Source organism: Castor canadensis, chromosome 8, assembly GCF_047511655.1.
Source record: "Castor canadensis chromosome 8, mCasCan1.hap1v2, whole genome shotgun sequence".
NCBI lineage: Eukaryota > Metazoa > Chordata > Mammalia > Rodentia > Castoridae > Castor > Castor canadensis.
Window position 1 is genome coordinate 56,872,925 of NC_133393.1, and position 14,559 is coordinate 56,887,483.

The 14,559-nt window shown below is 39.2% G+C and overlaps 1 protein-coding gene across 6 annotated transcripts in view; it reads left to right on the plus strand.

Moving 5' to 3' along the window:
* Positions 1–14,559, plus strand: part of Dennd5b (DENN domain containing 5B) — a 156,547-nt gene that overhangs the window by 109,134 nt on the left and 32,854 nt on the right. For all 6 annotated transcript variants that reach the window (XM_074083011.1, XM_020178139.2, XM_020178137.2 and 3 more), the window contains 3 exons: positions 3,370–3,501; positions 4,981–5,133; positions 6,111–6,189. In XM_074083011.1, the coding sequence (XP_073939112.1) occupies positions 3,370–3,501; positions 4,981–5,133; positions 6,111–6,189 (364 nt within the window). The remainder of the gene's footprint in view (positions 1–3,369; positions 3,502–4,980; positions 5,134–6,110; positions 6,190–14,559) is intronic.

Genomic DNA, 14,559 nt, shown 5'->3' on the forward strand with positions numbered 1-14,559 from the left:
GTGCAGAGTGCTTCTCATCACCTGTGACTTAGACTCTCTACTTCTCTGTTTTCTCTGTGTTTGATGCTTTTTTGTTCTGGTGTGTGGCAACACAAGCAATTCTATGCTGTTGACAGTAAAACTAACATTCAAATCCCTAGTCAATGGGAATTTTTTTTTTATACCAAATCACAAATTGCTTTTTTTACAAAAGGGAAAAAATGTGTTGAATATCAAATTCCTCTTATTTAAACATTTTTTTCAAAAGTAAAAAGCACTTGAATTTTAACTTTCTCTTGCTAGATTTTGTCTCTACTGCATTTTAATTTACTTTCCTGGACTACATTTTGTTTCAGCAAGTACAGTCATCAACATAGAATGTTAGTGCTAAGTGGAACCTTTGAGGTCATTTTATCCAACTTGACATAATTTAGCTGAACTCTTGAGAGACTTGCCAGAAGTTAAATGGACATAAAAAGGCAGAGCTGAGCTTCTAGCCTAGGACTCATGGTGTCCAGGCCTGAGTCTCTTCCTGCTAACCCTGCACATCATCATGCACTAACCATGGTCCACCTCAGGGCACAAGTAACTTAGGACTCTTGCTTGTATTTTTCCCTCATTATGACATTAGCTTAAATTTAGCTGATTTTACAATGGTCTTTTCTTCACAAATTCAGCACCAGTTAAAGGGATAGGATATTTATTAGAAAGCTAGGAGAAACCTGTATTAATAACCACTTAGCCCAATGTTTATTGAATAATAAGATATACTATCTGGGCATGGTAGTACAAACTTAAAATCCCAGCACTTGGGAGGTGGAGGCAGGAGGATTGTGAGTTTGAGGCCAGGTTGATCTACATACCCAGTTCTAAGCCAGTCTTGGGCTATGCAGGAAGACCTGTCTCAAAAACAGAGGGAGAGGGCTGGCAAAGTGGCTCAAGTGGTAGGAGCACCTGCCTAACAATTGTGAGTCCCTGAGTTCAAACCCAGTGCCACCAAAAAAAAAAAGGGGAGAGGGATATTTTCTTGTATTTCCTGGCAGCTTAATGCTTTTGTCTTTGACAGAAACACAGAAGAGCATAGAAATCTAAGGTTACTTCTCTCTGTAGAGAAATGGACTATGTAATTAAAAAAAAAAACTTCTTGAGAAAGGTTTCTTGTTTCCATTTTTCATCTCAAAATATTTCTTTCTCTTGCTGCCTTTTTTTTTTTTTTTCCTTTCTTGGTGGTGAGGCTCAAATGTAAGACCTTTCACAGGCTGGGCAAAGTGCTTTACCAGTGAGTTATATCCTCAGCCTTGGGGTTTTTTTTTTTGAGACAGGGTCTTGCTATGTATGTAGCTCAGGCTGGTCTTACTAACACAGGCTTATTTCAAATTCACAATCCTCCTTCCTTCACCTTCTACCCCAGGACTTGTGCACTGCCTGCTCAGCTTCATCTGCCATTTTTATCATCCCAGGTTCACTGTAAAGACATTGCCATTTTTGCTTATGCAGAAACATACTAAACTACAAATTCTCTTATCTTTCAAGAATGCAACCTCACTTCTTGCTGTAAGGAGAGCCCTTATGCCACTTCCTGTGAGTTGTTCCTTACCCACTGATAATGGTTCTCATTCCAATTTTCCCAGTTTCTTTAGTTCTCTGAAAAAATATTTGAAGAAGAAAAGTATAAGTGCTATGGAAATTGATGCTTGCAGAATTCATTTGATTTTGACTCCTTCCTTAAAATGATTAGACTAGAAAATAAACATGATTTTGTTAATGTTGCAGTGTCATTAGTGTTGTGTCATGAAAGTTGAGAAGTAGCATAAACTAGTCAAGTAATCCCTAATCAGTGGGATTTCTTTCATTTTTTTAAATCAGATTTAGCAGATTAGTTTTCTTCCTGAGGGAAAATACATTAAACTGCAAATTCTCTTGTATTTCAAGAATGCAGAGGATTTTACACATCTTCTCTTGTAATATCAAATTCTCTCCCTGAAATAGGAGAGATTTCACATATGTGCTGTGGGAAGATGTACAAACATGCTGGTTTGTGATATCTGTCTCTCCACATCCAAAAAAAAAATGAGTTTTACTATATAATTTAAAGCAGTGTAGCCCTAAAACACTTGGATCTTCTAGAGATTCTGCCCCGTGATCCTGATGTAAACATAAGGTATCAAGGTGAAGTTTTTCAGGTAGGTGAGACAGAGAGAAAATGAGTGAGCATGAGCATACATGCTCACATGCTGTGCACTGGCCAGGGTTAGTGATTGTTTTTAATGGGGATTCACCAACCAAATTCTGTGGTGCCTTAGAATCCCCACAAACTCCGCTTTCTCCTGATGTTAGAACAAGGCATGAGAGGGGCTTAATCAAACGTCACAGAAACAAGAGGCCACTTGCATTTGGAGCACCTATGCTACCCTCCCCCTCAGTACTGGACTTTGAACTCAGAGTTTCAAGCTTGCTAAGCATGTGCTCTACCACCCAAGTCACACCTCCAGCCCTTTTTTGTTATGGATATTTTTTAGGTATGGTCTCACTTTTGGCCCATAGCCCAGACCAGCCTGAACCTTAATCCTCCTGTTTTACACTTCCCATGGTAACTAGGATGACAGCTGCATGCCATCAAGCCCAGCTTTTTCCTTTGAGATGGGATGTCATGAAGTTTTTTGCATGGGTTGTCCTGGAACCTCAATTTTCCAATCTTAGCCTACCAGTTTGGTAGGATTACAGATCTGAGTCAGCAGGCCCACTGCATCATGCTTTTCAGAATGATCCTACAGTCTTATTTTTTTGTGAGCTACATGGACATATTTTATGCCCAATTAACATTAAACTGAGATGCAAAAACATTAGTTAAGATGTCTCAAGTCACAAAACTGGTTGCAACATGATTCTAGAGCTCCTAATTTTACTGTTCTGACTTAAATAGAGCACAGGGCTAAGCTGGAGAGCAGTTCCATGATATTAGAGGGATGTGAAGTCTCTCTTGTTGGGAGAGGAGTGGAGGAAACCAGTGATCTGAGAACCACTGGGTTTCTGCAGAACCTTGAACTTAGCAGTCCAAACTCCTAGTTGTTTGTACTAACCAGGATCCTGACTAATACAGCTTTGGGTAGTCCTAATAAGCAGATTAAACTAAATGAAAATGCACCTCACTTTGAGTGAATTTTAACTTAATGAGATTTCTGTCACCCTCCTTTTCACAGTAGTTAACAGGTTTTAGAGGAGAGTACAAATGTCCTCTGCTTGCTACAGAATGCACTAAAACTTTAATCGTGTTGCACACATACTTACAGTCTTTTTACATCTTGCTTGTTCCTGCATTTGTTTGTGTAAGGCTAAGTAGAACAGAAGAAAATGTGATGTTTATGCATTAAAAATACTCTTAATTTTTAGAAATATATGCAAGAGGCACGAAGCTTAGGAAAAAACCTGAGGCAACCCAAACTGTCAGACCTCTCTCCTGCAGTGATTGCACAGACCAATTGCAAATTTGTAGAAGGCTTATTGAAAGAATGCAGAATGAAGGTATGTATTACTGATATTAGATAGTGTGCATTCATGTTTATACCATGTGTGGGGTAAGATGAGATGAGTCAACCCCCATTCATGCCTATAGCTTCCCTGAAAGAAGACTTTTACAGTGACGTGGACCTCATGTGCTCTTCATTGAGGTCATGACCTTCCATGGATTCATGCCCCGCAGCATCAATGACATGGGAGCGCTACTTATATATTTTCTCAGCTTTTTTTTTTTTTTTTTTTTTGTGGTGGAACTGGGTTTTGAACTCAGGGCTTTGCACTTGCAAAGCAGACACTCTACCACTTGAGCCACACCTCCAGTCCATTTTCCTCTGATTATTTTTGAGATGAGGTCTCTTGAACTATTTGCCTGAACTGGCCTCGAACCATGAATCTCCCAATCTCAACTTCCCAAGTAGGTAAGATTACAGGCGTGGGCCACCATTGCTCGTCTTTTCTTGTCTTTTCATCTGTCACTGTCCTCCATCCCAACATGAATTAATGTTAAGCCACTCATAAGTTATGTCAGTGATGTTGTCATCCTATGTGAAAGGCAACACACTTTTTGTGTCTGTGTATTTATGTTTGTACAGTCTTGTCTGTGCCCATGCATGCATGTGTATATGCTTAAGGAAAAAGATCTTAGCTGTGTTGTACACTAGTCTGTCTCAGACACCTGTGTGTATATGAAGTAGCAATATAAATAGACAAAACTCAGATTATCATTTCAGACAATAATTTCTTTTACTTATTTGACAGTCATGTCTGAGTAACTTCTCTTCATACTCAATAAATGCATTATTTTCAGCATCAGCATATAGAGGTGAATCAGATAGATAAGGTCCCTGCCTAGAGAAGCTAGATTCTCATTTTCTATAAGAGTAGCTAAAAGTGATGCAAATTAACATATCTAAAACTGATTTCCATTTCATTTTCATTTTCTGGTGTACACTTGAGAACAAGAAGGAAAAAGAAGAAGAAGAAGAAAGAGAAAAAGTCCTGGTTCACTCACAAACTAGGAATTTCTCAAAACATGTAGAGCTGCCCATTTCTGTTGTGGTTTCAGCCTGAGTGCAGCCAAACTAAGTGCAGATACCTTTAGTATACCAAAATACTGGGAGCAATGGAGGGCAAGTTGTGGTGGCAGGGCTGAGTTCCAGTTTCTAGGTCTGTAGTAATTAATTCCTCAATGTCACAGAAGTTTATAATTTGAAATTTTGTTTTATATAAGCATTTTTTTTCTACATGGGGATGTTGTACAAATATTATATCCGTAGTGAACCTCCATTTCTCTGACATAATAACAAAATACAGATGGTATTACTGCAGTAAGTTGACCACAGAAATTAAGACATTCTCTTCAAGGTGATTAAAAATCTGCAGTTAGAATTATGATGAAGGGAATCCATGTATCCTAAGCCTGGCTTAGGTTTTGGTTTTAGTTTCATGACTGTGGTGATTTATGACCACATGTGATGTTTTCAGACAAAACGGATGTTGGTAGAAAAGATGGGACATGAAGCAGTGGAACTGGGCCATGGAGAAGCAAACATCACAGGCTTAGAAGAGAACACCTTGATTGCCAGCCTCTGTGACCTGCTGGAAAGGATATGGAGCCATGGCTTGCAGGTTAAACAGGTAACAGTTTCAAGACATGGCCCTTTAGGAGCCATGTTGAAAAGTGTAAAAGATGTCATTAAAAAGAATATGTTCCTTTGTGACAAGATGATTAGAAATGTGCCACAGACATTTTAATTACAGAGAAAGAAAACATAACCCATGGCTAGGAGGCAACTTGGGGCTTTTTCCTGACAAACAGGAAAGGATAAAATGACGAATTCATTGCAGAAATTATATGCTCTGTTGCTTCATTCAACTTCTACAGTTTTTTCTTTTGGGCAGTACTGGGATTTGAACTCAGGGCTTCATGCTTGCTAAGCAGGTGCTCTACCACTTGAACCACTCTGCCAACCCTCAGTGTCTACTTTTGTACAGGAGAAAAATTAGCCATTTTAAGTTATCTAGTAATTCAAGATAGAAAAATTCAAATAGTCTCTTTGCTCTTTTCTCTAGTCTCCCTTTCTCTTTCTCCTCTCATTGCAGTTTTCTCCTTCATTGCCACTCCATATATCCAAAAATTTTACACATAGATATACACAAATCCATTCTGTGTATAAAAAGCTGCTAGAGCTTTTTAATTCCATGCTTACTAATGTGGCCTAATTATATACAACTGAGTAACAGCTGAGCTGACCTCAGAAATCCCCACGCCAGTCCTTCTTGCCTTCTGCTTAGCTGCTTCCCTTCCCTTTGTCCAGCTCTTGCCAGGCTTCTCAGCAAGGCAAAGGATAACCCTTACAACACACAGAATGAGATGCTCAGAATGTCACACGGAGCTCGGGTGTAGCTCAGTAGTATAAAGCTTGCTCAGTAGTATAATGCTTGCTGGGTTCAGTTCCCAGCACTACCAAAAATAAAAAGTCACACAGCTTGGAATAGATGAGTAGATGACCAGAATTCTCAGTGGCCAATTTAATATGTATGATCATGATGAGAAATTATTTTTGATAATTATTTCCTTAAAGTGAAATGTTTTATGTGCCTTGTACTTTCAGGGGAAGTCGGCTTTGTGGTCACATTTAATTCAATTTCAAGACAGAGAAGAGAAACAAGAACACCTTGTAGAATCGCCAGGTGAGAGGGCATTGGCCTGAAGTAGATTGTTTCTGTAGAACTGGTAGCATCAGACCATGAGTAGAATCAGTTCTGGATGGTTTTGTCTCTCTTTTCTGTCCCAATATAAAGTTTAACCATCTTGCCAGTAATGAGATAAGACAGAAGGAGCAGTATGACGTATTAGGTGTGTGAGTCTGGGAAAAGTTATTGAGCCTTTCCAATCTTCTGCCTCCTCATTTTCAAGACAGAAAATAATGTTAGCTCTGTCAAGGCAGTCATGTTGATCAAGGAATGTGAAGACTTCCCTCCAATGAACTGTGAAGGACCATACAAGTACACCTCATTCTCTCCAGTTAGGAGTATGATATATACTAATTTTTGTCTTACATAAAATTTTTGTGACCATCATTAGTAATCTTTCAGAAAAAAATGTATTTGTGCTTCAAAACTCTTCAGGAGTCAAGTTCTTTTTCTTTCTTTTGAGATGGTGTCTCACTACGGTGCCCAGGCTGGCCTCAAACTCCTGGGGCCAAGTGATGCTCATGCCTCAGCTTCACAAGTAACTGGGACTGCAGACACAGGCCGCCACATCAGCTTGGGAGTCAGAATTCAGGGCCAGCCTGGGTTATATAGTGAGACCATCTATCAGATTTACAGACGGCACTGCATGTTAGAAGTGTCATGGTTCTTCTGCTAATAAAAATCATGTAGGGTTCCTTAAACTTAAGATGCTGCATACTACATACTTTTTCACAACAAGGAGCTTGCTTTTTTTTTTCGTTGTTGGACAATGCTGGGGATCAGACTCAGGGCCTTGGACATCCTAGACAAGTGCTCTTCTACCGAGCCACATCACAACCCAGAGCTTGCTTTTCTTTGTGTAAAATAACCATGTGCTTTACAAAAGTGGAAGTAACAGTAGAAAGCTAATAGAAATAAAATGTTTTGAGCTGGTATGGTTGTGTACACCTGAGTTGATATTTTCCCCCTCCTGGTGCTAAGGATCAAACCCAGAGCCTTGTGTATGCTAGGCAAGCACTCTACCACTGAATTACATCTCCAGCCTGTGGAACATGCCTGTAATCCCAGGTGGTCAAGCTAGGAGGAGCAAGAATTCAGGGCCAGCCTGGGTTATATAGTGAGACCATCTATCAAAAGAAAAAAGAAAGGAAGAAAATGTTTTAGATTGAAATCAGCCACTTAGGGTGCTGAGCATGTGGCTTAAATGGTAGGCTGCCTGCCTCCCAGTACCACCAAAACAAAACAAAATCAGCTACTTAGAAACCTTTCTAAAAATTGCAATTATTTCAAACATTCAGAAATACCAGAAAAGAGTAAAATTTTTTAAAATTCATAATCCATCCACCATTTTAAAAATAAAAGCCTCGCAAAGATGACTAAAACACTCTTCTATTCATCCCAGTTCCTTTTACCTCACTACCCATACAGGGCAGTGCTATCCTACATGTGGTATATAGTATTGGATGCCTACTTTTTATTTTTATTTTTTTTATTTTCTTGCGGTACTGGTGTTTGAACTCAGGGCCTACACCTTGAGCCACTCTACCAACCCATTTTTGTGGTGGGGTTTCTCAAGATAGGATCTCTCAAACTATTTGCCCCAGGCTGGATTCAAACTGTGATCTTCCTGATCTCTGCCTCCTTAATAGCTAGGATTACAGGTGTGAGCCACTGATGCCTGGCCAGAAGCCTACTTTTTAAATGTGTTTCATTAGACAGCTAAGAATAAGAGTTTGATGCTACATTGCTGGGAGCTCCTCTAAACAGCAATTTCAAGGTTCTGATGTCCTAGACTATAACTATAAAGATTTAGATTAAGTTTAAAATATTCTCTAGTATCATCTCTTCTTCCCCTTTTTCTGTAAATAAAGTAAAAATGCATTGACATATGCCCTGAACTATTTCTTAACAGAAAATATAGCCATCAGTCTGTGATCAAGGCTTATCCTAATTGCACTTGATCTTAGCCCTAAGGCCAAGAAGTGGTTTTACCCTAATTAAAAAAAACAGAGCCGGGCTGGAGGAGTGGCTCAAGTGGTAGAGTGCCTTCCTAGTAGGTATGAGGCCCTGAGTTCAAACCCCAGTTCCACAAAAAAAAAAAAAAAAAAGTTGAAAAAACAGAGCCAAGTATACCTGTAATCCCAGTACTTAGGAGGGTAGGAAGGAAAACCATGAGTTTGAGACCAGCCTGGGGCTGTGTAATAAGACCCACCCCAAAAAAGTTATCCTATGAAGAGTGAAAGGTTGGAAAGCCAAGCTCAGTTAAGGCAGGGAGGTAGAAGCATTCAATGTGTACTCCAAATGAAGCATGTGAGAATGTCCAGCTGTTAGAATGAGCTGCTGTTAGGCAACACCAGCAGCTTTCATGGCTGCACAAATGTTGGGTGGTTTAGTTGGAGACTGGAGTCCCAGCTATCTGCAGTGGCCTTTGATCAGTCAGTAAGTGAGACCAGCAAACCTCTGAAGTCAGCATAAGAAATGTAAAATGCATTAAAGCCTCATGTAGGTGCTGTTTGTGCTACACTGTCAAATGTTGGTGAAGGGCTAGTGATGTAACAGTGAACACAAGTTAAAATATTTTACTGATCTTAAGAAAGATTAATATAAGCTATATATTAATATATAGCTTGCTAGGCAGGCACTACACCACTTGAACCATTCTGCCAGCCGCTATGTGACTTTTGAAATCAGTGTTTATTAGTTGTTTAGCGGGATAGATTTTATAAATATTGCTCTAACACCTCTGATGAGTCAACCCAGGAAGTTAGGACTTAAAAATATGAGTATGAAATACATATAAAAATAATAGTTTAAAAATATTTTATACTAGAGCTTAGTGATAGTGCACATGCTTATGATATGCAAGATACTGGGTTCAGTCTTCAATATGTGTGTACATGTGTGCACACACGTAGACATACACACAAAAATTATTCTTGAGAAACAGTATATTATTCTAATTATGCAAAGATTTGGGAGACTGGAAATGTAGCTCAGTTGTAGCATATGCTCGGCATGTGTGAAGCCCTGGGTTCAATTCCCAGGATCACAAAAAAAAAAAAAATTAGCTGTAACGGGGCATGCCTATAATCTCAGCACTCAGGAGGCTGAGACAGGAAGATTTCAAGTTGGAGACCAGCCTGTGCTACATAGTGAGACCCTGGGGCTCACTACTTGGGAACCTGAGATTGAGGGGATCATGGTTTAAGGCTAGCCCAGGCAAACAGTTTGTGAGACCTCCATCTCCAAAATAACCAGAGCAAAATGGACTGGAGGTGTGGCTCAAGCAGTAGAGCACCTGTTTTGTAAGTGCAGAGCCCTGAGTTCAAATCCCAGTCCCACCTAAAAAAAATTAGTTTTAAATTTAGGTGTTTTTCACCCCATTACTCTTTGTTTGCCAATTATTGACCTCCCTAATGGCAGTGAGCAGTCTGCATTGTCCTATTATGGAAATATCCTTATAGTCAGAGATTCGCAGTGGGTTTGTTGAACACTGTTCTTACTTACATTGAGCCCAATGAGACTTAGATGATGGATCATTGCCATCCATCTTTAGAAGCAGCACTGAGCAGGCGTCAGACATCTTGAGGATCGCAAAGTTATGAAAGGAAGGTTATGTCTTAGCAAGAGGACCGTAGTGAAAAGATTGCATTCATTTTGACCTAGCGATCATTGTACCTTGTATTTTGAAGTCTTTTTCGGTGACAATCTCAGAACACACTTGGTCCTAAAAAGTTTCTATCTTTAAAAATGTTGGACATCTTATATCTACATGTTGTTTTTAAACTTTGCACAGAGTTGTGCTAAACAGTAAGTGAATTTTTAAATCCTGTGCACCGAATAGGATAGAAATGAGGACTGTGAGAAACCTGTTCCATACCTCTCTCCTAGCCTCTGGATGTCTTAGCTGTGCCTTGGACAGTAAATGCTCTTCTTCCAATTCTTTCACATTGTCTTCCTCTAAGTATGCCTGTCTGTGTGTCCAAATTTATTTTATAAGGACAGCAATCATGTTGGATTAGGGCTTAGTGAACTCAACTTTATCATCTACAAAGACTCTTTCCACATAAGGTCACACAAGTACTGAAAACTAAGACTACAATTCAGACCATAACTACTAATTCAATGCTGTCATTCAACTATCACATGAACATTTATTCCCAAATCTCTATCTCTAGACCTACTTTCTAGACATTCAAGGATGGATATCTAGGAACTTAGCACATCTTAAAACAAACTCATTGTTTCAACACCTCTCCCACCAGTGCCTGTCAGGCTTTCTCCATTCTTCTCTTTTTGTCTTAATTAATGTCACCAGACTGTCCTCTCAGTCCAGCTAGAAGCCAGAACACTGGACATGACATCTGAACACTTCCCCATTTAATAAATTTATATGATTGGGCAGATTTATTGACCTCTTCTAGCTATAGTTTCTCCATTTGCAAAATTTAAATTTAAAAAAAATCAGGATTAGGGACATGTGTCCCAGCTTATTGGTGGGACAGAAGTATAGAATGTGTGAGACCTTGGGTTCAATCCACAGCACCAAAAATTTTAAAAAGAAATCTTTTTAAAAGATTGTATATATTAAAACATTTTAATACTTAATGTTGTTTTGAGTCATGCTCTCACTAGCTGTCACTTTCTTAGTTTAACCAATAACTGGCCTTTGGAATAACTTCTAATTCAGTTCCCTTATTTCTCTTACAGTATCACACTCACACCATTTAACTGACTGAAAAGCACCCGGGATCATAGAATTTTGTTTCAAAATATCTCCCTAGAATAAAGTTCTAACTTGGCATTTAAGGTTCAAATGTCTGACCCTAAAGAGCCTCATTTTCCTGAGTATTTGCAGAGCATTTGGATGGACTTCTTTAGGTCCTCTGCATATTCTAGGAATAGGTCACTACTGAGCTTCAACAGAGAGGATCTAATAGGAGTAATAAAAATGATAAATTGTGGTATATCCTCTAATACAGGTTCAATTTTACAAGTCTTGTTAGAAAGAGGGATGCTTATCCAGTAAGTACACCTAAGGGAAGAGAATATTCAGGAAAGATTTCACACAGAGGCATAGAATTAAAGCTAGATTTTATTACATTTCATTGAGAATTTATTTTGTACCAAGCAGTATTCTAACCTTTAGGTTTATGTAAATTAAATAGATCCTTGTAGTATCCTAAATTTACTGGTAAAAGAGATAGACCACAGAGAGTTTATTCACTCACCCAAAAAGAGACGACATCTGTTAAATTCTCTGTAGAGTTCAAAACAACATTCTCTGTCTTTCTCTCTCCCCCTCTTACTCTCTCTGTCCCTGTCTCCCTCCCTTCCTCTGTCTCCTTCCAGCTTTGACCTAGTCCCACTGTGTCCCCTTTTGTAATTCCCCTTCCTAACTTTTAATAAACTTCATCACACTCAAAAAATAAAGAAGCCATGCTTTCTAAATCATTAAGATGTATTTACTGCTTTCAATCTAAACTGATAAATAGGCAACAAATGAGAAAATTATGGAAGCATTAAAAAGCTAAAGACTTAGAAATGGATGGAGCCATGAAGAAAGTATATCACATGTTCAAGGAACATGGAGCAGGAGAACAGTAGCTAGAATATAAGGTTCTAGAACAGCATCTGCAGAACATACTTGTGTTAGACTTTTTGTTGCTATGACAAACACCTGAGAAAAACAATTTAAAGGAGGGAAGGTTTATTTTGGCTCACAGTTTCAGAAGTTCTAGTATGTGTGCTGATAGTTCCATTGTTTCCCGGGGTGTGGTGAGGCAGTACAAGTAAGTCCTCCTTATTTGCAGATTCATTACACACATGGTTTTGACAAAACACAGTCAAAAATAATAAAAGAAATTTCAAAAACAAAATTTTAAATTCCCATGCACATTCTTCAGCTCAGTGGATGCAGAGAAGCTGTCGGTCAGTCCTGCATTGTCATCAGTTTTTTTTAAGTCATTGTATGATCTGCTGTTTTCCTGCCCTTAATTTTATGAAAATCTGCCTCCCAAGGAATCAAATTGTGCTCCCAAAGCAAGGTAAAAGTGAATGTGCTTCAGTGATAAAGTGAAAATTGTATTTTTTTTGTGTGTGTATGTGCTACTGGGGTTTTGAGCTCGGGGCCTTCCACTTGCTAGGCAGGTGCTCTACTTCTTAAACCATTCCCCCAACCCTTTCTTGAGTTGGGTATTTTCTTCTTCTTTTTAATTTTTTTTTATTATATTGCTATACTGGGATTACATTGTAACATTTATAAAAGTGTTTACAATATATCATAGTTGAATTCACCCTTTCCATCATTCTTTATCTCCTTCACCATTCCTGGAACAGTTTCAGCAGGTCTCATTTTTCCATTTTCAAATATGGGTACATACTATTTCCACCATATTCACCCTCCTACACCCTTTCCCCACATCCCTCTCCCACTGGTGCCAGCCCCCAGACAGGACCTGTTTTACCTTCCTGTTCAGTTTTTTTAAAAAAAGGCATTTTTTGTTTGTATAAGATAGCTATATAGAGAGTTTCATTGTGACATTTCCATGTATGTATGTGTTATAATCCAAACTAGTTTATTCCCTTTATTTTTCTCCTTTCTGCCTTAGTCCCCTTCTTATGGTGATTTCAACAGGTTTAAAAATTCTGTATTCATTCTTACATAAAAAGTACATCAACCATGTTCATCTTCTTAACTTCCTTCTTTTACTCTCCCTGTCCTGTTAGTGATCTCCCCTTAGCATGACCTGTTCTTCATTATATTGCTTGTATTTGTATTGGGCCTATATTCCACGTATGACAGAAAAACATGCAGCGTTTGGCTTTCTGGACCTGGCTAACTTAAGGTGTTGTTCTCCATTTCCATGCATTTACCTACAAACAACAAAATTTCATTCTTCTTTATGACTAAATAAAATTCCATTGTATGTAAATACCACATTTTCTGCGAGATAGGGTCATGAGAACTGTTTGCCCAGGCTGGCTTCAAATCGAGATCCTCCTAATCTCTGCCTCCCAAGTAGCTAGGATTACAGGCATGAGCCACCAGCACTAGGCATAAAGTAAAATTTTTAGATTTATTGAAAGATGGCATGTCTTTAGCAGAAGTTGGTAGGCATCATGGGAAAAAATTAATCATCTGCTGTACAATACTGAGCTCTATATATCCTAAGTATTCATGGTATTTCCTCGATCATATATACCTGTGGATGCCAAGGGTCTGCTGTGTATTATAGCAGACAGGCATGAAGGAGCTCAGTTGCTTACCTCATAGCCTCATGGCTAGAAAACATGGAGGGGTGAGGGAAAGTGGGGGAGTACATGACTTAGGACAAGATATACCATTCAAGGGCATGCCCTCAGTGACCTGCTTCCTCAAACTAAGCTTCACTTCCTAGTCTCTTTCCAGAACCTCCCAATAATACCATCAGCTCATGGTTCCATTAGGTCAGAGCTCTCATGATCCACTCACTTCCTAAAGCCCCACCTCTGAACATTTGCAAGCCTTCAACACATGAGTTTGGGGGGAACATTTAATACCCAAACCATAATAATGCTGATTCCTGTGAGTATTCTTACTGTGGATGCTGCTGCTTTATTAAAAGTAAGACTTGGGCTGGAGATGTGCCTATCTAGCAAGCATGAAGCCCTGAGTTCAGGCCCTGGTATTACCAAAAAAAAAAAGTCGTACTCATTTTTATTTATTATGTGTGTTTGTGTGTATACTAAGGCTCAAACCCAGGACCTTGCACATGTTAGGCAAGCACTCTACCTCGAGTTATATCCCAGCCCCTCTTTTATTGAGTCTTATCAGCTCTCTGGTCCCAGAGTTATGGTTCCTCCTTCATGTCATGTCTCCCTCTAGCCAACTTGATAATGGTTGCAGCTCTTGTCTTCTCTCTCATAATCTCCTCCCTGCCCCATTAGCCTATTCCTTACCACTTGTGTGGCCATCTTTCATACTGTCTAATCATTACACTTTAAGCCACTTGTCTCAGACATTGTGATAAACACAGCACATTCCCTAAAAGTCTCTGGAACAGTTTCCTCAGTGTCTATTAACTTCCTGAATGTCATGAGAACCTGCTCTTTTCAGTTCCCTACCCAAACTTCACCAACAAATGGCCTTGTTACCACCTTCCTGGTATGGAAGGCCCTCAAAAGTAGGTTGACCTGACCACACCTTCTTACCCCTGGCAGTCCCATAAGAAATCATTTATACTGGCTATGTGTCAGCCCAGCTGTTTTCACCAAGTGCCAAAAGCACAGATCTTAATACACCAAAATGTTCCTGCCTCTTGTCCTCAGGTACAGTTTCGTGTGTGTGTGTGTGTGTGTGTGTGTGTGTTTTCCACTATTGCATCC